The sequence below is a fragment of the Erithacus rubecula genome (genome assembly GCF_903797595.1).
Source record: "Erithacus rubecula genome assembly, chromosome: 10".
Lineage (NCBI taxonomy): Eukaryota > Metazoa > Chordata > Aves > Passeriformes > Muscicapidae > Erithacus > Erithacus rubecula.
This window is the reverse complement of record NC_136662.1, coordinates 18870203-18893853: the sequence shown is the minus strand read 5'-3', so window position 1 is coordinate 18893853 and position 23651 is coordinate 18870203. Positions and strand designations below refer to the sequence as shown.

Sequence of the window (23651 nt, the reverse complement as noted above, 5' to 3'; positions counted from 1 at the left end):
TTTGAAGCAGAGTGGCAGGACAGGACCAAGCAGATGAGTGAGGCTGTGAGGATGGGGAAGTGCTCCACGTTTTTGTTTGGGATGTGCAAATGGTACAGCATCCTCATGTGCTCTTCTCGCCGACCAGGACCCCTCTCCAGGCTCAGCTGTCCCCCTCAGCCCTCTCCTTGCCCCCCACAGCCTCTGAGCAGGGGACAAGTTTTTGGTGATCCAACAGCAGGGACCCAGGAAGAGCGTGGAGGGGGAGTTTCTTTGCCCAAGGGAGGATTTTTGGGGATGCTGAGGAGGAAGGGGTCTCATGAGCGTGCCTGGCTGTTCTGACTGCTCCCATCCCTGCACCTCTTCCGTGCAGGAGGTTGCTCTTTAATTCCCTCCTTCCTCCCCTAAGCGCCTTAGGGAGCAGAGACGAGAGATGCTGGTGCTTTTTATAGCAGCCATAATCCCTGCTGCTCACACTGCCTGTACCTCCTGTCCTGAGACACAGGGCTGAGCCTCCAAAATGGGGGCTGCTGCCCAAAAACTGTCTCAAAACCCTTTGGCTCCCAGCATTGCCTCTCTCCCGGTGCACAGACCCCAGCTGGAGGTGGTTCTGGACTTTGGAGAAGGTGTGGGACAGCTACAGGTGCTGCACTCTGACAAGGATGGCCAGGCAGACATACAGAGACACATAGATGAGCACCAAAACAACTGCCTGGCCTCCCTGCACTCCTCCAAGACTTGTGGAACAGGAACCAACCCCACTGCACAGCCACAAGAAAATCCTCAGGCACAAGAGGAGACTGGGGTTTACTTCCTTTCTATCTCCCCCAGCTTTATAAAAGGGAAGCTGAGGAAGGAGGGAGCAGGGAAGGGGTTCCTGGCCCTTCAGCCCAGGAGAAGCTGATGAGCTTTAAAGGCTGAGGAAGCCTTTCCTTGGATGTGAGCTTCAGCATTTTGTCAGGATCATTTTGGTGCTGGGGTGCCTGTTTTCGCTCACCCACCCTGTGCCTGCCATGCCTGGGCATGCAGGGGAGGAAAAGGGATGTGAAGTGGAGCAGTGGAAGGCTTGGTGTGGGGCAGGAGCAGGTTCTAGGAGAGGTGTATTTCACCTCCTCTCCCTGTCCTGGTGGTCAGTGCTGTCCTTCCACCCAGCCCCAGTCCCTGTCACCACCCCAGCCACCAAGGGAGGGCACGAGCACTGCAGCTGCTTTGTTCCCACTGCCATTTCTCCCTCCAGCAGCTCCACTTCTCTCCAGCCAAAAATCTCCCTGACTTTGCACCCTGCTGGGAAGAACCCAACACAGCTCTTGACCTTTTACTATTTGTGCTTTACTGCCCATGGTTGGGCAGATTAAATCTTCTCTGCCCACCACCCCAGATCAGAGGGTCTCACAGGAGAGGGCAGCCTGACAAATCCTGCCTAAAACCATTCCAGCCCTGCCTGCCCACTTTGCCCTGCTGGAGGCCTGGCCCCTGTCTCCCACAGCTTCTTTGCAATACATTTGCTGTAATTTTCCCTTTAAACACCCCACAGGAGGAAAAAAAGCAAACAACCCCGGGGGGGGGTGGTTCTTCTAGGTCAGACTGAGCTAAGACAGGGAAAGAAGATTAATTTCTCAGAAGAGCAATTCAGATTTTTCTGCTGCTCCCCACTGGGGACCGAGGCAGAGCTGGTGGCAGGAGCACACGTCTCCTGGGCACACATGGGCTTTGGTTGTCACCCCTGGGGTGGCACTGAGCAGTCCTGTGTGGGAGGTGTAGAGGGATCCTCGCCCAGCGAGGGGTGATGAAGTGGGAAGAAGGTGGCATTTCAGGGATGCTGATGGGCCAGGGTGAGTGCCCAGCACCCAGGGAGAGCTGTGCCACCACTGTGCCCCTGGCTGGGTTGCAACAGGCAGGGAATGGAGCCCTGAGCCTGTCCTTGTCACCCTCCCATGTCCACACACCCACACGAGTCCCTGAGCAGTCACACTTGTTTTTCACTCCCGAGGAGTGCTGGGGAGCTCCAAAGCCAGCGGATTATTCTCCAAAGCAAAGGCCTGGCCTGCTGCCAGCCCCTGGCAGGAACAAACAGCCTGGGGAGGCATTTCCCAAAGGCTCAGCTTGTTCCTGGTTCACGCTCTGACTGTGTACCCCTGCTCAGCAGCCTCACAATCACTCAGCTGCACACACCAACAATCTCAGGAGAGGGTTCCCAAAAGGGGAGAGGAGGCAAGAGGTTACCAGGAAACCCCACTTGGAGCAGAGCATCCCTGTCCAGTGTGGTTTCTCCAGGGTGTAGTAGAGATCCAACAGAAGACAGGCACAGGGAAAGAGTTGTCTCTTGTTCTCTTTGCACAAAACCTGTAGGAGGTTCTTTGGAGATCTCTGAACCCGTGGCAGTGGGAAGGACACAAGAATCCTGCACTGCGCTGCTTTAACCCAGTGCTGGGGGATTCTGGGCTCTGTGGGGAGCAGGCTGGGTGACAGGGCCAGCCTGGGTACCCTGCCCCAAAGGAGTGGGCTGAATTCCACTGTCCTAAACTGGAGGCAGCTTTGGCATCATGGAGCCCTTCCTGGGGATCTGGGGATCACCACTTAGCTGCAACCTGCACCCAGGAGACCATCAGAACATCCCCCCTGCCAAAACAGGGCAGGCTGAGAGCAGGGGCTGGGGGCTACATTTAGCCTTTCCTGTCCCATCTGTTGGCCTCTCCTGCCCCTCACTGTCTGCAATGGGTCAGGCAGCACAAAAGCAGAGCTCTGCTCCCCAGAAAGGGTTACAGAGGAGCAGGGTGTGTGGGAGCTGCACAGGGAACAAGGGTCAACAGGGAGCATCAATCTCCAGATAAGAGGAGGGTGGAAGGCTGTGATCCAGCTCCACAGGCTGTGCTAGCACCCACACACCCCGTGGGTCACCCCACAGTGGTGTTCCCCATGCCAGCGAGCCCATGGGGTGGTGTGGGGCCACGGAGTTTGGTCACCTCCCTTCCAGCCATGGGGACCATGCTCTTTTTCCCCTGAGAAAAGGGTATTTTCATGCTTTCTCCCCACAGGAACTAGCAGAAATCACTTAAATGGCTGCATTGCTCTGGGGACAGGCCCTTTTGGAGCTGAGCCGCACGCAGGGAAGGGAAAGCCCAGGGGACATTTTAATAACAAGCAAGGAGAGCTATTGGAGTGTTTTACTGCCTCGTTAAGGTAGTCTAATCTCTGTGTATATCTGGAAGAAAAAAATTGGCTTGCTGGTGTTTTTATTGTAACAGAGGTGGGTGTTTTCTGGCACGGCTGGGATCCCGCCTGCTTTATCTGCTTGTTTTCTTACCTGATACTGGCACTGAACAGCCCAAGAGCAGCTCAAGGGCAGCAGCAAGCAGGGTCAGGGCCAGGCAGACCAGGAGGGAGTTTGTGGATCCGTGTTGTGGGGTGTTTCCCACCCACGGGTGCTCTGCACCCACCTTTCAGCCAGACACAGATCCCCGGGGTGTTTCCCCAGGAGAGGTTTGGGACCTTGGCTCTGCAGGTGCCTGGGCAAAGCCCAAAGGTGGGTGATCCCTCATGCAGGCAGCCCAGAGACAGGGAGATAACCACCCCCCCAGCTCCAAGGGCTGGCATTTGGGGGATACACAGATTTTGGGACTAGGGGCACCTTGGGCTGATGTAAGCCAGGCTGAAGAGTCCATGCCCAGAGAAGCCCCAGCAAAAGTTCTTCTGCAGCAATACAGGCTTACCTGACTGCTGAGGTCTAGAATTGTAAGAGGAATAAGTCAGGCATTTTATTGCTAATTTTTCTTCATGATTCTGGATGTTTTTTTACCCCAGCCCAGCAGAAACTGGGGAAATCCTGCTGAGTCCTGCTGGCTCCAGCATGCAATTCCCCATTCTCAAAAGCTCTGGTGTCAAAGCTGTGAGCTGGAAGGGATGCTGGGGTTGGGATGGCAGGGCTGGATAAGCTGATTGCATTTGCTTTGGAAAAGCTGATGTTTGCATGAGCACCAGCTCTAGTGGTTTTAAAGGGATCCACCCAGGAGCAAATCCCAACAGCCTGATATCAGAGCTGTGCTGCTCCCACTCCAGCTGGGCTGGAGAAGCCTCTGCTCTACACCCTGATCCACGCTGCACCTCCTGAGTGGAAGAGTCAAAGCTGCCACTGCAGAACACAGAAAGCAGACTCCAGCACAGCTAACAGGGCTGGCAAACAGCTAAAATTATCTTCCTTGGAAATATGGGGCAGGAAGAATAAAGGTGCTGTTTGACACATAGTCCAGCCGAGATCAATACAGCCACACTTGCTCCCAGCAGATGTGCCCTGGTACCCAGCTGCTTCAGGAAAAGTGACTTTCATCACTGATGTGAGAAGGGACAGATGCCCAGACACTTGGACTGTGCCTGTCTCAGGGCTGGGGCTCAACCTGCCCTTCTGCAGGGCTGCCAGAGGCTCCAGGGCATTCCATCCCATTCTCCCCTTTCCCTAGAAACACGAGTGAGCTCAGCAAAGCACTGACAGCGTGGCCTGGGAGAAACACAAACATTTATTAAGCCAGCTATTTTTTGTTGAGAATGATTTTAACAGTGCCAGAGGACTTACCCTGTCTCCCCCAGGGACCCTCAGCTGATTCATTGCATGCAGGGGTAGCAGGAAAGCAGGGGACAGCCAGCCTTGGGGACATGGTGGCTCCGTGTCAGCAGCACAACTACACAGGAAGCCACAAGCTACTAGCAGGGAATGGCAAGCCAAGCACAGCTGATCCAGGGCAGGCAGATGGATGCTTGTTGCATAAGGCAACCCACTCTCAGTTTGCTGGGATTCACCCAAGTCCTCAGCAGGTATCATCTCTGAGAATTTTGGGTATTGTCCTGCTCTCCACATCCATCCAGGGAAGTTCTGAGGATCTGCAGGGGAAGGGAGGGTGCTTGGGGCTCTCAGAACAGAGGGTAATTTCCATTGAAGGTGCTGCTTCACAGAGAGGAAGTCAAACCTGTTGGTCACCTAACCACAGCCAGCTCACATCTCACATCTGGAAAGTCACAGCCAGTCACCTCCCTCTCTCTTAGCTTCCCACTGACATCATGAGACAATGTCCTCTCTCCTACCATCCCAGCAGACAGATCCCAGCTGTGACCCACAGAGGCAAGGGAACAACAGCACAATGGTGAGAGCAAAGCCATCACAGCACTCTGCTGGGGACAGATACACTCGTGGGTTCTGAAGTCAGGACACTCCGGGCTTATCCACAGATGTGGAAGAGCTTGTCTCCTTAAATCAGGATGCTCAGGTCCTTTCCTGCATCATCTGGGGAAGGCAGAAGGTCCTGCCCAAGCTCTCACAGCTCCAGCTGCAAGCCATGCTCTACAAGCCAGCAAGGGGCGTGCTGGAAGGCGTGGTGGGGACAGCAAAAGGCACGGGCAGAAGCCAAGGCTAAAAAGACAGAGATGTCTCCAGGGCAGAGTCACTGCAAATCCACTCCAAGGGAGCAGCCTCATGTTTCTGGTTGCTGGTAGGAGGCACAGACCTGGCTCCACTCATCACACAGCCAGAGAAACACAGCCTTCACCACTTCACACCATGTCAGGGCAGAGCAAGAGCCTCTCTGAGCCTGAGTCCTGCAGGCTCTGCCAGGCTGTCCCTGTGCTGCCACATCCCAGGGATTCTGCAGGACTGTTCCCAAGGTAGAAAACAGTCCAGGAATACTGGGAGAACTGGATTTCCATTTCTCACCCAGTGCTTTGTCGTTCTCATGTCATCACATCAGGAAGTCTGCATCACCATCCTTCCTCTGCAGGGCATGGACAGAAGCTCCCCAGCTCCACCTCAGAGTGGCTTCACAGAGGCATCTAAACCAGGCAGGGCTTCACCCACAGGGAAGGGTCTTTTAGCATTCATCATGTGCTGGGGCCTAACCCCAGATCTACTCTGCCTTGGATGAACACTGGCCTTGAAGACAATGATGGAAATGGGCAGCTCCAACAGGGATACCCTGCAGATGGTCCTGCCCCACACTGAGCATGCTGGTGCCACCAAGCTGTGGATGCACAGCAGTGTCTTCTGTCCTTTCAGGGTAGTCATTGTGCAAAAAGGGTCCCCAGTTTTTGCACACAGGAAGCTGAGGATTAGAGGGAGAGATCCCAGGTTTCCCCACCACCAACAAACACAGCAGAGGGGTGTCCAGCCACCTGCAAGCAACACCCTAGAGCAAAGGATTAAATCTAACAGGACCCACCTCACCCCTCCTCTCCCAGAAATGTGCAGGGCAGGCACCCAAGTCCCTTATGGCTGCATCACCAAATGCTGCTGGGGCCATCAGAGAAACAGTGCAACACCACCAAACCAGCCTCTCCAGCCACCTCAACTCTCCCAAGCACCGACAAGTGAAGCAGAGTGGGCAGCTGGGAGAGCAGGAGTGGGAAGGTGAAGCCATGGGCTATAAGAATGTCACATCATCCTGTGACTGGAGCCAGCGCCAGTGGGCATCGTACTCCAGGTGCAGTTTGCTGTTGAGTTTGCAGTTCTCAAGGTCAGCCTCAGCTTTCCGAGCCTTCCCATCTGTATTTCCCTGCCCTAGCCTCTCCCTGGCCCCTGGTGAAGATCTGGTGTCTCTGTCTGGTTCCAGAGAGGGGGACTGCTGGCCCAAATACCCATTGGCCACCAGGTGATCCTGGGGCAACCCAGGTGGGGACAGGTCCACGTGGGGCCACTCGTGCTCCTCTTTGTCCTTCTCCTGCTTTGCGATCTCGGGGTCGATCCTGACCCAGTCCTGCTCTGCCCTGGCCAGGGCTCTGCCCGCCGTGCCAGTTTCAGCAGCGTTGTGGGAGTACTCATCCATGTCGTCAGCCAGGGTGTCCAGGTAGCTGCCGACGGAGATGCTGTCCAGCCTGTCGTTGGGGTCCTGCAGGCTGTCCCAGCTGCCCCGCCGCGAGGCCTCCTGGCTCTCCACCAGGCTGTACTGGCTGCTGGCCAGGCTGCTGCAGCGGCTGGTCAGCGTGCTGCGCTCCTCCAGCAGCCACTTCACCGCCTCGATGCCCTCGTTCACCACCACCAGCTGCTGCAGGATCTTCACATCCACCGCTCGCAGGTAAGCCTGGGGGGACAGAGAGAGAGCACAGCGGGGTCAGGGGCTCCGTGTCCCAGCCCAGCCCTCAGAGCTGTCACTGTGGTGGCCACAGGTCTCCTAAGCTGCCTGATGAAGAGCATGGTGTGGGGAAACACCCCACAGGGAACCATCCCTGTCCAGGACCTGGGGACACGGCCATCAGCGACCAACAACTTATGGTTGCCACCAGCCACCAACCCCCTCAGGGAAAGAAACCCAGGGCACTTGTGTTGCTGTCTTCTATGGGAACAAGGAGTAAGCAAGGAACTGGAGGTATTGGATGCAGATCTGATCCCAGAGCATCCTCCAAGGCCTGGGAGGCTGCTAGCAGGACAAGAGGAGGTATTGCTCAGTGTAAGTGTCCAGCTGGACCACCAGCACTTCCTCAGGCTGGTCCCTTCGTGCCTCTACTTCTCACCTTCTAGGGTACAAACCAAGCCTGGTGACAATGTCACATGGCAGGATGTGGAGACCCAAATCACTCCCAAAACAGGAGGAGAGGCATTGCTGATCACAGCACTCGCCTCACTGACTCCTGCCCCTCCGAGCCTGGGGAAGCTCTTTGCAAACCTCAGTTGCTGCAGAAACATCTGTTTTCCTAATGGAAAGCCCCGTGTGCCAAGACATTCCTGTCTGTATGATACTGGCCGCCAAAAGCCACTGGATTTCCCCTACACAGGACGCAAATATTTTGCCAGGAAAGGAATTAAGACCACGATGGAGGGAAAGGGAGAAAACCCACTGCAGGGCATGTACAGGCAGCCTGAGGGCTGCAGATGCCCATGGACATCCTGTGCCCAGCACCAGCAAGCTGTGACAGAAATCCATGCACTCTCCAGGGATCATTTTCAAGCACAGCGCCCGATCCTCAGCATCCGGTGCCCTGGAGTCACTTGCCCGCCCACGGTGACCCCAGAGCCTCCTGAGAGCCCTGTCTGCTCCCACAGCCATAGAAGCATCTGAGGAAGGAGCCTGGGAAAACTCCAGCCAGGATTTTAGCACGTGACACTTCTCACTCCAGATGACAGAAAAAAAAAGGGTCAAAGATTTGTAAAGACCCAATATCAGCCCTCCTATCCCCTCCTCATGCTTCTCAAGCTGGATTTAAAAAAAAAAATAGCAGGGATGTGCCCAGATTGGGGCAGGAGCCAGCTTCCAAGTGCAGAAATTTCCTTTCTAGGCAAGTTATTTAAAAAACTGCCTACAATGGACTTTTCTGCACGCACTGTTAAAGCATCTGGCCTTGGCAGGGAGACTACGGAGGAGGAGGAGGGCTAGAAACCCCTGGTGGGGGTTCCCCATTTTTCTCTGCCTCATGCAGAACTGCAGCTGTCAGAGATGCCAGGGGAGCCAACCCAAAAGCAGAGGGTGGGATAACACTCCTCGCTTTCCATACTGGAGTTAGCTATCAATTTGATGCTAGTTCACGCTAGCCTGACCATTGCACTCCAAGAAACCCTTCTCTCTCTGTGGGAGGAGACCCAGCACAGACTGCTCTCTGTACTCCCCCACATGCACTGAAGTTCACTGCACGACCTCGCACCAAGGACAGCTGTGCAGGGGACTGTCACACTCCTCCTCATGCTCTCCACGGGCAGATACAGCCCTGCTCCCCTCCCCGGCATGCAAGAAACCTCATGCACCTTCTCCTTTCAAGATATCTAGCCCTAGGGATAAATCTTCCTCCTCAGATCAGGAGGAGAGAGTGGGAATTTGCTAATTTCTCCTCCCACCGCCCACTCCCAGGCCAGCTTATCCTCTGAGCACTGGGTTTGCCGGTCTCCTGCTGCTCGGGGCGGGGGGGTGAATTCTGGTCCCTGTTCATGGGGATGGGGAGATGAGGGGAGCCCTGTTCTGGGTTTTGGCACCTGGGTTCCAATCCCAAGCTGCTGATCTGGGTGTGAAGCGTCCCCGCTTCCTCACTGGCCAGCCAGAAGAGCCAGGGCAGGGCAAGGAAATGCCTTTCTGAGCCAGGATGAATAATGCCCGGCCCAAGCCAGGCCTGGCTGCCCATAGGCTGAGGCTGCTCGCACCTGGGCAGGGCAATCACCGCACTGTCCCAGAGACCTTTCTCCTCCGGTCAGGGTGCAGCCTGCAAGCCGCTGCGGAGGGAGGATGAAAGCGAGGGAGGATGAAAGCTCTCGCACCGACGGGAATATTGAATCAGCCCAAGTGGAGGGCTCAGGATGGGTGGTGCTCCAGCTCCCCGAGGGCACCCGGGGATGCGGGCGGATTTAGCCCGTTTCCCTACGGAAACAACGCTCATTCCCACCCGCTCGGCATGTTCGTGCGTGGGAGAGAGAGTCCCTTCCCCCAGCTGCACTTGAACCCATTGCCCAACCTCGCCACGTTTCCCGGAGGCGCAGGCATCGCCGGCATTTGCTCCCTCCACGAAAGAGGGAGGCGAGGAAGCTCCATCGGCACTCCCGGGAAAGGCTGCAGCGCAGCACAGCCCTGTGCGAGCCGCCCGAGCAGCCCCGCACGAACCGAGCCCCGGGAGAGCTCCAGCGATGCCCTGTCACCCTGGGGGTCACACCTGGGGGAGGGAAGATCCACCACCATGTCCTTGGCGAAGGTCCCTGCCCCAAATTCTGATACCGGACACCGCGATCCCTGGCGGCGCCCGGGGGTGCGAGCGGGGCAGGGACGGAGGTGGCCGAGGAGGTGGATGATGCGCGGGCTGGGGAAGGGGAATGAGCCGGGGGCTGTTAATCCGCACTCGGACGAGCCAGGGGGGGTCTCCAAAAGGCAGGCACAGCGCGGGCACTGTCCGGGACTGTCACCGGGGGAGGCGAGCGGCTGCGCCAGCGGCTGCGGTGACCGCGGGATGGGACGGTCAGTTACCGGGGGGCGGCCGGCAGCGCTGCCGGCACCGCGGCACTCACCAGCTCGAGGCGGAGCGTCCGCAGGCGTTCGGCGAGCGGCGGGTGGGCACCGCGGGCCGGTGCGGGGGTGGCGGGCGGCGCGGGCGGCGCCGGCGGCGCGGGGGCGGTATCGGCCCGCAGCCCCCGCAGCAGCACGGCGGGCGGGCGCCGTCCCACCTTGCCCGCCAGGTCCCGCAGGTCCGCGGGCAGCGCCTCCCCGCCGCCCTCCATGCGGGTGGGGCAGCGGCGGCCGCGCTGTCACCGCGGCCCGCGCTCGGCCCCGCCCCCGCCGCGGCCCCGCCTCCGGCCCCGCCCCCGCCACCACCTGCCCGCGCACCAGCGAGGTCCGCCGGGGCGCGCGGAGCGGCGCGGGGCGGGGCCGGGGGCGGGGCCGGCGCTGGCCACGCCCCGCGGTGTCGCTGCGGCGCCGGAAGCGGCGCGGAGGGTGCGCGGGGCGGCGGCGGCACCGCCGAGCCGGGACCGGCCCGGCCCAGCCCAGCCCAGCCCAGCCCAGCCCTGCCCGGCCCAGCCTGGCCTGGCCTGGCCCGGCCCCGCCTCAGCGTCCCGTGAGTAGCGCGGCCCGCACACGCCTTCCGGCCCTCCCGGACTCCCCAAGCGGCTGGGTGTCCCTCTCCCCGCCGCCGCTCATTGCCACCCTCAGACACCCGGCTCTCCCTGGGTGCCCTTCGCCACCTCCGTCCCCCGAGTGCCTCTGGGCCCCTCAGCGCTCCTCTCCCCGCCCTGCCTGGCCTTGCTGGGCACGCTGTGTTCCAGGCGGGTCCCTGGCTCTGCCGGGGCTCCACATCCCGCCCAGGCCCAGCGGTTCGCTCCCCGCAGGGCGCCGGGCCTCCCGCTGGCACGGCTCCTTGCCCAGGGCTGCTGGAAGCTCCAGCAGGACGCCGGCCCGGTGCTGCTCCCCGTGTCCGGGCTGGCTGCACCCCGATAGCGGGGGCGGACTGTTAGTGGGGAGGGTGTCTCTCCACCAGGGACCCCACGGCCAATGATGGCCTGTTCCATAACAGCTGGTCCAGGATCTATTGTGTGCCTGTGACTTTGGGCTGCTTCTCTTTCCCAGAGCGTGGGAGTGGGCCCGTGGCACTGCAGCAGCCTCGCTGAGGGATTGGCGTGGAGCAGAGGTTGTCAATGCCCATGAATTCAGGGCCTTCCCCTCACCCTGCAGCAAGGCCTGGGCTCCCGCATTGCTCCCAGCAGGAGTTCTGGCAGGCAGCTCGGCTCCAAAGCGCTTTTGCTCACAGCACATCGGTCCGGTCCACAGCCACTGCTTGTGCCAGGCTCTGTCTTTGCTGGGGAGAGGGTTTTAAGGCACCTCTGTCACCCTCACCCCTCCCAGCAGGGAGCCCAATGGACATGAGAGGAGAGCAGCACACATCCTGACCCCTGCCCCACACGGCTGCCCCCGTGCCAGCCCCCGGGACGATGGAGGAGTGGAAGCCCAACCCCGCTGTGAAGCCCCACAAGAAGCGGAGCTGGTACCTTGCCTGGAAATACAAGCTGATGAACCAGCGCGCGCTGCGGAAGCTGTGTCAGGTGAGCCACCCACAGCCCTGCACTAGATTAGGAGGGATAATCTACAGGATTTACAAGTTTGTGGAGCAGCTGCATGGGTGGAAGTGCGTCTGCTGGCAGTCTGGGTGACCTGACATGCTGAGGAAGCATAACTTGTTCCCCAAGAAGCTGCCTCCAAGTGCCTGTATGTGGAAGGGTCTGCCATGTGTAGCAGCTCCTCTCAGCTGCCAGCAGACCTGTTGAATGGCTATGGGGAAAGATGCAGTTGTCCAGGTGGCCTTGGGGAGTTTTCAGTTGACCTGTTTGCTCCCATCCTGGCTCTGGACCCATGCTGAGTGCTGCAGGGTTCAGCCTTTAGCTTTTGATTTGCAAACCAAGCCTCATATAAGGCACAACAGGTGGACAGAGAAAATAGGGCTTGGTAACAAGATCTCATGCCCCAGAGGCAGCTGCTGTCTGGGAAAGCCTCAGGCTTGTTTGCTTGTGCTGTAAAACAGCTAATCCTTGCTGGAGACGGTGTCCTGGAGTGTGTCTGGGCCTGTAAGGACAGGAAGGTTTGGCCCCATGGCAGCAAAAATATGAAAAGGGGCTTTTCCTGAGAGGAGCTCCTGAGATCTGGTAGTTGGTTGCTGTGGCAGGGAGCAGGGAAGGGTTTTGTGTGTGCCTGGGAGGACAAAGGCTCGTCTTGGCTCCCTGGACAAGAAGACTGCTCAGTTCTGTGTTTGATAGGGTATTCAAGGCTTCAGAATGGGTCTGGTTATTCAGGCAGGCATTGCTCACCATGCTGGGACACAGATCTCTCTACTTTGTGGCACTGCTTAAAGCACAGATGAAAATTTGGCTTCAGACTAGACCAGAGCTGCAGGTATGGAATAGCCAGGTCTACAGCTGCCAAGCATTCATGAGTTAGCTATGACTAAGCCAGCTCTGCTAGACCTGGCTGCTGGTGTTGCTTAATTCTTATTCCTTATTGCCTTATTCACTCTGGTCACCAGGGCTGTTCCCTCATGTTCCCAGTGGTGATCAGGGCAGAAGGTCTGGGCAGGTTGGTGAGGTGGCCTTGCTGCCTCCCCATGAGCCCACGGCTCTGTTCGTGCTTAATTAAAATCTTTCTGTGCACAGATCCCAAAAGGTGCTCATAGTCCTGAGTCAACAGCAAATTAGCAAGCCAAAATGCCATAGTGACATTTATACCATCGTGTTGTCTTATTGCTGGTTTTCCATTTTCCTCAGTTACTCCTTGAACCTGCTTGGCAGAGATAGCAGCAACACAGAGCTTTGAGGCAGTAGCTGGACAGACAGGGCAAGAATCTTTTTAGTGCCTCCCACCAAGGGCAGGGTCAGTGTGTCATCCCAGCCCCATTAATGACCTTAGAGAATCAAGGGTCTGTTCCATAGCCCCTGGACCTTCTCAAACCCTCAGTGTCAGCATCCTCAGGGGTTGCAGTTGAAGTTTGCTGCAGACAGTAGGGCTGCAGCCTGGTCTCTGCAGGTTCCTGAAATCAGACCTCTGCTTCTTCCTTTTGTTTGATTCATCTGCACTGCATCTCCTCTTCTCTGAATACCCTGAGTGCATCCTCTGGTTCCAGAGGGACAGATGAGAGTAGTGATGCTGTAGCAGAGGCAGAAGTTAAGGTTACCTTGGGAGCTGTAGCTCTGAATTACCAAACTCTTTGCCTGCAGGGACCCTCAACCTTGATGCAATAATTTAGCAGGAATCTGCTCCCAGATCTGGAAGCAGGGATACGTTGGAAGTGGGTTAATTCTCACATATCAAGGAGTCAGTGCTCTTCAGCCTATGAATGCATTTCATCATGAAACTCAGTCACCTGTATTTCTTTTTGCTTCCCTTAGAAAAAAATCAGGGGTAATGTCAGATGCTTGTGATCCCATGCAGGATCTCCTTGGGGTGTCCTGCAGCCCATGCCAAGGCAGGCTGGTTTTGGGGTTGTTACTTACAAATTTCTAACATGGAACATCCTGCATTGCAGACAGGTGCTGTCCTCTTCCTGCTTGTGACTGTAATTGTGAACATCAAGCTGATCTTGGACACCAGGAGAGCTGCTTATGAGGAGGAAGATGAGTCTGCACAGGACTATGGTGAGGGACAGCATCCTGTTGTGCTTTTAAAGCAAGGAAACTGAAAGGTTTCTTTGAGTCAGGGCTAACTTGTGACCAGCTACATCACAAAAAACAGGTCTGTGCATGTGGGTTTAACAAAAATTAGAAAATGCTGCTCCCTTCTTCGTCTGCAGAGATCTCTGTGGGGTCAGCCAAGGCCAGATCTGCTGTTACTTGATATTTCCCCTTACCTGCCATCCCTGTAAATTCTGACCCATGTCTCCTCGGGCTGGGATGCCTGCTGGGCATGTCCTTCTGGAAGTTTGGCTGGACTAGCACAGAGCAGGGAAAAGCTAGAGGTACCTTGACTGTTGAAACTGGGAGTTCCTCTGCTGCAGATGACGAGATGCTGAATGTGGAGGTCCCCAGGCACCCTGTCAACAGCAAGAAGGTCCTGGATGTCGAGGTGTACTCCAGCCGGTCGAAGGTCTATGTGGCCGTGGATGGGACAACAGTGAGTGACAAGTGCTGGCTGTGCTGTGAGCAGGGGGTGGACAGAGCTGAATGGGTGAAGCCACAAACAACAGTGGTGAGAGCACTTCAGTGGCTGGCAAGAAGTTCTGCTTCCAGGACTTCTACTCTGGCACCCATCACTGCCATGAGCAAAGCCAAAGAGATTTGCCTCTTGTATGGGGACTCTGCTGTGCAGAATGGGCAGGGAGTAGGAAGAGGTCTTGGCATACAATTTCTATCATTTATCCACTTGCAGGTCCTGGAAGATGAGGCTCGGGAGCAGGGAAGAGGGATCCATGTCATTGTCTTAAATCAGGCCACGGTAAAACATCCCTGTGTCTTTCTGACTGGACAGTTTGTCCTTGCTGCTGAACTGTTGGGTGCCTGAGGCCAGGGGCAGCCAGGAGGGAAAAGTGCTTTTTGTGTGCAGTTTGCAGAGCATGGCACAGTCACCCTGAGACTCCCTGCAGGGTTTCCTTGTGCTGCCTGCTGTCCTTGGGGAGTGGGCAGGAGAGGAGTTGTGAGGTTGGGTGATGCTTCCCATGGACCTCTGTGCAGGAATGCCTGAGGGCTGAGCTTGCCTGGGGACTAACTCTGGGGATTAACTCCCTGGCATACCGGAAAAGCCACTCCCTGTGTTGCTCAGGGAATGAGGCTTCCAGGGCAGATTTCCATAATTCCATGTGTCCATGCCATGTAGTATTTAAGATCCATCTGACGTATGAATACCAACAGGGTCATGTGATGGCCAAGAGGGTCTTTGACACCTATTCCCCCCATGAAGATGAAGCAATGGTACTTTTCCTCAACATGGTTGCCCGTGGCCGGATCCTAATCTTCACCATTAAGGTATGTGACCCTAATATTTAAAAAAAAAAAAAAAAAAAAAAAAGTCGTCTTGAGTCAGGATGTCCTGAAGCTCATCTGGGCAGTAGTCTCCTGAATGTCATCAGGCATTGCCAGTACTAAATGTCACATCCCCACAGGGCTGTGACTCCCTGTCTGGATCACCTCCCTTGTCCTCTTGCTGCAGGTACTGCTGTGGCCAGCAAAGCAGGAGAGCAAAAATCACAGAATCACAGCAATAGACAAGGGGTTAGGTGGAGAATAGAAGGAAATAAAAGGATGTAGTGGGATCCTTCTGGCTCCCAGTTCCAGGCTTTACATGGGCCCTGTGGACTGTGCTAGGTCTGGGCTGCTGTGCAAGCAGCACTGCACTGCTTCAAGGTTTCATGTTTAGCTGTGTGAAGTGTTGCTTAACATATGACCCTGCTTGAAAACAACTTGGTCTCAAGGAAACAGGAATTCATAACTCTTCTGACCTCCCTGTGTGTCATCATGAAGCCACCAACAGCTGTAGTGGCACAGAGACCCTGAAGGTTTCTGGCTTAACCGCTTCAAGAATAGGGGTGGGACCTGTACCCCTTTGGTATTGGTGGGAGAATTTTCCCTGTCAGGAGCCAGACCTCAGCTGCAGGATTGTGTTTTGTTCCAGGACGAAGGCTCCTTTCACCTCAAGGAGACAGCCAAGAATGTCCTGAAAAGCCTGGGGAGCCAAGTTGCACCATTCCTGAGCTGGAGAGACATGTGGACATTTGTTGGGAAGAAGGGGGGTGAGTCTTGCACAGGCTGGGAGAGGGTTTGTGGCTCCTTTCTTTGGGAGAAACCAGGTAAGGACAATCCAGGCCATCCCCAACAGGCTCTATGAGCAGGGAACAAGTTCCAGAGAGTCACAGCTCCATTCCTGGGAGTGAGGGAGGGTGTGGAGGCAGAACATGTTCCTTCAGCAGTTTGCCAGAGGCCAATGGGAAAAGGTGCCAGCTGTCCCCCAGGCTGACAGCCCCTGGTCATGCCTTACAAAGTGGGGCTGGGCCCTTCCAGGCAGTCCTGACCCTGTGTTCCTGCTCCAGGAGAAGTTTATGGGGAGAAGCACGCCAAGTCACCTGCCCTCTCAACGTGGGGTGACCCTGTGCTGCTGAAGACAGAAGTTCACTTGACATCTGTGGAAGGTAGGAAATGCAGGCTGCTCTGTCGTATCTCTGGGAGATGTTTTCCTGTTGCCTGGGCTTAAGTCAAAGCCATGGGTCTGGATTTAAGGCTTTTTGAGATGATGATGATAACTTTTAAAATGGGCTTAGCTCCCTTTCTTCCTGCTTCCATGGCAATTCTGGGCATGGTTGTTGAGAAAGGTGAGGATGGAGAAGAGGGAACATGGCCAATTGTCACCTCTCCAAACCAGACCTGGTCAGGTCTGTTTTCTGACTGTTGGCCTTGTGCAACCTGCTGCTGCTCAGAGAGGCCAGAGATGGGGTTGGGCTCTGAATGGCTCTGGGGTTGTATCTGGCATCCAAAGTGTTTCTCGTTCACTGCCAAGGGCTGGCTTGCTGGCTGAGCCCAAGGAGAGCCCAGGGAGAGCCATGTGTGTGGTATCCCAGCCTGGAGCACCCAAGGTGAGTGTGTGGGGGTGACAGGACTGTTTTTCCTGCTTGGTGCCTCCAGATGCCGAGTGCCATTGGCCCGACACGGAGCTGAACCGGCGCCGCAGGAGGTTCTGCAGCAAAGTGGAAGGTTACGGCAGCGTCTGCAGCTGCAAAGACCCCACTCCCATCGAGTTCAACCCTGATCCCGTGAGTGCAGGGGCACAGTGCAAGGCAGGCTCCAGGAGGGAGGGCTGGGCTGCACTGGGTGTGTCTGGCAGCTGATGCAGAGCACTGTCCTTAAGCACCGAGTGATGCAAACTGCCCCTGGGCAAGTCCTTAGCCACAGCAAAGGCGAGGTGAATACCTGGGGGCAGGTCGTGTTGGGGCAGGGCAGTTCCTTTGCTCTGAGTTGCCAGAGATAGTGACCTCATTCTAGGGATATCACTGTAAGGAGCAGAGCCCGAACATCTGGAGACAGAGCAGCTATTGTGACTTTTGGGCTGTCTGGCACAGTGCTCAAGGGTTCAGACACAGGTCTCTGAGTGGATGCAAACTGGGATTTTGGAGCTGGGTCAGAGGTGAGGGGAAGAAGGGAAGCTGGCAGGGTCTCCAGTAGTGCTGAGGGCATCCTGGTTGGTTGATGTGGCCCTGAGCCAAGAGGTAGGGCTATGCAGCTCTGCTGTCTTAGCAGTGGGTCCCTACCCCTTGGATCCTGCTCTTAGTGGCATAGATTCATACCATCATTTTGGTTTGCATGGCCTCTCCCACCCCCACTCACACACCTTGTTCTCTTCCAGCTCAAAGACAATAAAGTCTTTGATGTACCAGTAGCTGTCATTGCAGGGAACCGCCCCAACTACTTGTACAGGTAAGCACTTCCAGAGGGCACAGCTCCTCTGCTCCGTGCCACAAGAGCAGGCATGGCCCAGGCCCTTCCCTTTCACCTGCTGGCAGGATCCAGCCTCCTCCTGGGGTTGCCTGAGCACCAAGGGCAGACCTTGGGGGAGGGGAAGGGAAGGCATAGGTAGGTCCTGCTCCCCCCAGTGCTGAAGGGCCTGTGCCCCCCGGGGCTGTGCTGCACTCAGGCCCCTCCGTCTCTCCTCAGGATGCTGCGTTCCTTGCTGTCGGCTCAGGGCGTCAACCCACAGATGATCACAGTCTTCATTGATGGGTACTACGAGGTGAGAGCACTGCCAGAGATCCCTGTGGTTAGCTCTGTGCCCCCCAGCCCAGTGCTGGCCCAGTCCCTGCAGGGTGGCAGGTTGAGAGCCTTGTCACCTTCCTCCTGCTGTGTGTCATGCTGCTCCTCACCTGCTCCTGTACAAAGTCAGCCACAGTTAGCCAAGCCATGAGTGTGCATAAAGCTGCCTTGGCCTTTCCCAAAGCCTTTCCCATGTCAGGAGGGGTTGATGTGCAGGAATGGCACATGGTGGTCATGCTGGGCTCTCCTCATCCCCTTTTCCCACTTGATGAGCATCGTCAGCCCCTTGAGCAGGCTTTGAGTGTAACACCAGCTGTCCAGCTGCTTCACATGGAGAGGAGCAAACCAGTCCAGCCATGCCTGTCCAGCTCCATTCTCAGTAAGAGGCAAAAAGACACAAAACTCTGTGTGTTTTCCCAAGGCTGAAAGCTTAAAGGTTCATGAAAGCTGGGGCCAGTGGAGAAGAACTGGCCCTTTAGAGGGGCCAGTTCCTCTCACTCAAACCTGTATAGCCCTGGAGAGTCCCACTGAAAGCCCTGTCTCTCTGGCAGTGGAGTGTACTCTGGGACAGGCATGGGGGATCTGAGTAGATCTTAGGAACTTGCTAGGCCTCATCTCTGCAGCATCCAATGAGGTACTGCCTGCTTGCCCTGGGATGAAGATAGTTGCTCCCTTGCAGGTCTCTCCCACCACTGCCACTTTGTGGGGCTGGGGGAGCTGACTTGTTTATGCAGGCTCTTGCTGCACCACATCAGAGCAGTTAAAGATAGCAGCATCCATTGCCATGGCAACTGGAGCAGCATCCCTTAGCTACGAGGGGGCAGCCTGGATGCTCGAGCTGCCATGGTGGATACCAGGGAAAGGGGGAAGGGTTGGTGCAATGGGAGCTCCTTCTCTCTTTTGTGGCTAGGAGGTGAGATGCACAATAAGGGGATGGAGAAGGCCTTGGTGGCTCCTTCTTGGGGCAGAGATATGTCAGCCCAAATTTGGATTACTTCAGACCTCTGTGCTTGGTCAGAAAGGTCTTTTTCTTGGCAACTGTGAGAGAAAATTGAGTTGATTGTGGTCTTGCCATTAAGCAGCTACTAGGTTGTCCTGGCTATACTTATTTTCTTTCTCCACTGTTTGTGGGGAGCTGGGAATCTGGGACCTCTCATATATTTTTGGGTACAACCTTGGGTCTGCAAAAAGGGCTAACAAAGTCATGATGATGCTGAAGGACCACAAGGGTTTGGCAAATTCTGTGCTGCAGGGTCTATATTGAGCCTCACTAGTCTCCAAGAAGACAACTACATACAGGGGATGTTCCTGTTGTCCTGGGGAACTGACCCTGGCAGGGGAGGGGAGAATGGCCCACACACTTGATGAGCTTTGTACTTTTCCATTGCAGGAGCCAATGGATGTCGTGGAACTGTTTGGCCTGTCAGGAATACAGCACACTCCCATCAGCATTAAAAATGCCAGAGTTTCCCAGGTGAGAGAGCTTTACAGATCCTGGGACAGTTATTTCCAGGGACCTGGGATAGCATTTGAGGGAGGCAGGCTTAGCCCCAGATCTGTGCCAGATTGATGCTAACACAGGCAATGATTGTCTTTTCTTGTAGCACTATAAAGCCAGTCTGACTGCAACTTTCAACCTGTTCCCGGTGAGTGAGACTGCTACAGCACAGCCTTCCCCTGGCATTTGTGCTCCCTGTCCCACAGGAGCTGGGATCAGTCCTCCAGGGCAAGGAACCACACAGACACAGCACACTGCTTCTGTCTGCTCTGTCCTGTTCATCCTTCTGGTGTTCTCCTTGCCCTACAGGATGCTAAGTTTGCTGTGGTTCTGGAGGAAGATCTTGACATTTCCGTTGACTTCTTCAGGTGAAGTGGGGGTTCTGTGCGGGTTCCTGTGTGGGATCATTTCCTGGAAGCTCTCTAGATGCTCAGGAGAGGCCAGATCCCTGCCACCTCTAGCTCACTTATCTGAGGATGAGCAGACCCTGGCAAAAGCCCTAACTGAGCTCTGCCTTCAGAGTCTGAGGCCACTGTCCTGGTAATCAGTGCAGGGTGACTTCAGGGTAAGGGGTCTCTTCCTGGCTGGCTTTTTGGAGACATCCATTTACATGGTTGGAGCTGCCCCATATCCAGAGGACAGGGACAATGTCTAATGAGGCTCCTGTTTCTTTGTAAGGAGAAAAGACTGATGGGCTGGAGACAATGCTGTCCTCTCCCCATGGTGAGATAGATGCAGCTTAGCTTGTTTGGGTGCTGCTCCCCTGGTCTCCCACCAGCATCAGCTATTGCAGCCCGAAAATTTGGATAAGTGGTTCCAGCAGTTGTGGCTCATCTGGTGGAGAGTTTGCCTTGGTTTTTCTGGTAGAAGGGTGTTTGACTAGGGTCAACTCTTTCCTCAGCTTTCTGAGCCAGTCAATACACCTTCTGGCAGAGGATGAGAGCCTGTACTGCATTTCTGCTTGGAATGACCAGGTGGGTCAGAGAAGAACGATGGAACAGGACCACCTCTGCCCTGTGTATCCATGTCAGATACACAGGGGGAACCTGGGGTCCAGGTTCCATCTTTGAAGCAGGGTGTGTGTCCCCCCATTTCCCTAATTGGTCTGTCTCCGCAGCCCTGGACCCTGCAGAAGTGCCTCTGCAAATCACCCTCCTGTCCCTGCCATCTGCTTCCCAGTGGCAGTTCCCTTCTTCCCATGATGAGAAACTCAATGGAACATGATGTCTCCCTTTTTTAGTGAGGGACAGTGCATTCAGGGTGCTGAGCACTCCCCATAACGTTGCAGGGCTATGAGCACACAGCTGAGGACCCCTCACTCCTGTACCGTGTGGAAACCATGCCAGGCCTGGGATGGGTGCTCCGGAAGAGCCTGTACAAGGATGAGCTGGAGCCAAAGTGGCCAACCCCTGAAAAGGTAAGTACCTTGGAAGGACCTTTTCTTCTACAGCCCCAGCTCTGCCCATTAGCAATCCCTGATCTTCACCCAGTCCTCGGGTGTGTATCTCCTGGAAGGGCTATCCCTGTGCTTATGCTGGGAGGGATGCCCAAGCAGATTGGATTTGGGACAGGCAGTGACTTGAGGAGGCACATAACCATCCACAGAGCTGGGCCAAAGGGGCTGGACCTGGTGTGGGCACCCAGAAAGGTCCCTGGATGGCCACACTGCCAAAGGCTGTCCCCAGAGCTGAGTGTGAGCAGCAGTTTCCCCTCCCCAGCTCTGGGACTGGGACATGTGGATGCGGATGCCCGAGCAGCGGAAGGGCCGGGAGTGCATCATCCCGGACATCTCGCGCTCCTACCACTTCGGCATCGTGGGGCTCAACATGAACGGCTACTTCCACGTGAGTGACCCCCTGCAGCCCCCAGGCCCTGTCCTGCTGCTGGCCTCTGACTCAGACACCTCCCCAAGTAGCAGAGTGCTTGAGGTCATCTCCAGGTATTGCTGACCCATGATCAAACCTGGTTTTCCTTCCCTGCCCTCTCTCTTTCTTCCAGGAAGCCTATTTCAAGAAGCACAAGTTCAACACAGTTCCAAATGTCCAGCTTAAAAATGTGGAGAGGTGAGTGCTGGTCACAATGAGACCTTGATGAAACAGTTGCTTGTTCTGACCCTTGTCTCCTTGTGCTGGAATCATCTCCCATCTGGATTGGCCATAACCTGCATTAGCACACTGGCCTCTGCTGGGGAGTCTTGGCAGTGGTTTTTGCATGGTGGGTTTGATTACCCTGTGGCTCCAGGGAGACATGTTGAAGGGTTGTGGTTTTGCATCTCAAGAATATGTGGCAGTCCCTGTTCTCCATTTATCGTTTCCACCTGCCTTTAGTGTTACACTGGGGCAGTCTTAAATTTGAATCAAACGAGCTGACTCTGATCTCTGTGTTCTCTCGTCCTCCAACAGCTTGAGGAAGGATAACTATGAGACTGAAATTCATCGGCTCCTGGGGTGAGTGCCTGCTGGAAGGTGGGGAGACCACAAGATACACTGGGTGAATAAGCCAGAACAAAAGGAAGTGTCGAAGTGGCCCTGGTGGTCCTAGCCATATCTTGCATGTCTGAAGCACTCTGCAGTAGGAATAGGGAGAAGGTGGGGTCCCCTCTCACTCCTTTTTCTGTTTCTACAGTGAGGCTGAGGTCTTGGACCACAGCAAGAACCCCTGTGAGGACTCCTTTGTGCCCGACACTGAGGGCAAGGTCTATGTCATGTTCATCAGGATGGAGCAAGAAGCAGATTTCACCACCTGGACTCAACTTGCCAAGGTGAGGGCCCTGATATGGCCTGTCCTCAGCCCTGCACTGGTCTCTGCATCTCTGGGAAATACCTGGTTGTTGTTCTTGCATTTTCCATGGCACTGACACAGCTCACCAAATGGGTTTTTGCTGTCTCTGGGTGATGTTGAAGCTCTTGGTGTGGCTGGAGGAATGCAGCCCTGTGCTACCCCAGTCTTGAAGTGCTGCCCTCTCTGCTGTGTCTCAGTGAGGGCAGGGATTGTGGTTCTTCCCACCAGGAGACACCGGGCCCTGGTGTCCATCCCCAGACTCTGATCCCTTTTCCTCCCTCCTCACTATCCTAGTGCCTCCACATCTGGGACCTGGACGTCCGCGGGAACCACAAGGGGCTGTGGCGGCTCTTCCGCAAGAAAAAACCACTTCCTTGTGGTGGGGGGTCCCCTGCCTCCCCCTACTCGTGAGTACCAGGGACATGGAGGGCTGAGTAATGCCCCATCCTTGTGGCACTGGTCCCTGCCTGGCACTCACCATCACCTCCTTCTGTCCCAGCCCAATCCTTGGGGGACACCACTTTCACTCCTTAATCAGTGTGGTGGAAGGGGGGACGGGATAAATTCCCAGGGCTGGAGGATGTCCCAGTGGGAAGGAGATTGTACCAGGCAGTGCTGCTGGAAATTGGGGTCCTGAGGGGAACCATCAGCTGTGCCTGCTCCCATCCACCCTCCTCACCTGCAGGTCCAAGAAGCCCTCGACAGTGACACCAATCTTCATGGAGCCCCCTGCCAAGGAGGAGGGGGCGGTGGCAGTTCCAGCAGTCGCAGCAGCAGAGCAGACGTGAGGCTGGCAGCTGGAAGCAGAGGGGACCAGGGGAGCACAGAGACCCCCACAGTGCAGAGACACACTTGGCAGCAGCTCTCAGAGGCTGGTGGCTGGATACAGACTCCTGTTTTGGGCTGCAAAAGCAGGTGCTGGGCTCCCTCCAGCCCCCTGCTGTGGTCTCCCTTTCCCTTGCACAGGACAGGGTCCTTCCCTGTAGATATGCCACCCCTGTCCCAGGAACTTGGTTTTTTTTTAACATGGATGCTACTAACGCTGCTCCTTCTGCCCCCTGGCTGGGCAAGGCTGGAGGAAGGAGATGCTCAACTGGAGCCTAGAGGAGGCCTCAAGAAACAACTCTACTCTTGGCCCTGAAGTCCTGAGAAGGCAGCATGGTGCAAGTGCTGCAGCCTGCCAGCTGGGTGTTATTTATTAACTCTTGCCTGCTGGCTTTGTACCATGTGACGAACAGAGTGCTGAAGAGGGGATATTCCAGCATCTCTCCTGTTACCTGCACAATGGATGCACCTTGAAGATTGTGTGCTGGGTTGGACATCTTCCTGCACACTGGCTTTGCTCCATGGGCTGCAGGTACTGGTGCAGCCCAGCTCACAGAAAAGGGAATGCTGGAGAGGAGCTGGACTTGCTGCAGACATGGAGGGGACAGCCCACACCCAGCATGAGAGTGGTCAGCTCTGGGAGTTGGAGGTGGTTGTAGGTAGAAGTGGACCAGGCTGTGTGCTCTGGCTCAGACTGTCCTCACCCACCTTCTCTGTGGGGAGCAGCCCTGCCCCTGGGTCGTGGGAGAGGGGGTGAAAGTGCCTTGCAGAGCAAGATGGGAGCAGCCAGCAGGCATCATCCCCTGGCTGCAGGGGCAGGGTGTGCCAGGGTCACCTGGAGCAAGAGATGCTGCACTGTGGTACTTACCTGTGGCACTGTTCCCTGTCTCCCCATCTTCCCTGCCCTGGTAT

General features: G+C 55.9%; 2 protein-coding genes across 2 annotated transcripts; one reads left to right on the top strand and one right to left on the bottom strand.

Moving 5' to 3' along the window:
• Positions 1–4472: 4472 nt before the first annotated feature.
• Positions 4473–10206, bottom strand: LURAP1 (leucine rich adaptor protein 1). Its single transcript, XM_079314519.1, has 2 exons — positions 9935–10206; positions 4473–7037 (listed from the first exon to the last, which is right to left on the bottom strand). Exons 1-2 carry the CDS (start codon positions 10142–10144, stop codon positions 6381–6383), a joined length of 867 nt encoding a protein of 288 aa, XP_079170645.1. The 5' UTR covers positions 10145–10206; the 3' UTR covers positions 4473–6380.
• Positions 10207–10331: 125 nt separating this feature from the next.
• Positions 10332–22834, top strand: POMGNT1 (protein O-linked mannose N-acetylglucosaminyltransferase 1 (beta 1,2-)). Its single transcript, XM_079314321.1, is given in 24 exon segments — positions 10332–10479; positions 11268–11461; positions 13432–13540; positions 13900–14015; positions 14271–14336; positions 14750–14863; positions 15510–15627; positions 15925–16023; positions 16514–16641; positions 17232–17302; positions 17540–17615; positions 19026–19109; positions 19240–19281; positions 19443–19501; positions 20035–20107; positions 20422–20550; positions 20852–20977; positions 21132–21196; positions 21536–21580; positions 21759–21894; positions 22209–22274; positions 22276–22296; positions 22299–22321; positions 22600–22834. Coding segments are annotated over 23 exon segments (1980 nt in total). The 5' UTR covers positions 10332–10479; positions 11268–11350; the 3' UTR covers positions 22703–22834.
• Positions 22835–23651: the final 817 nt, after the last annotated feature.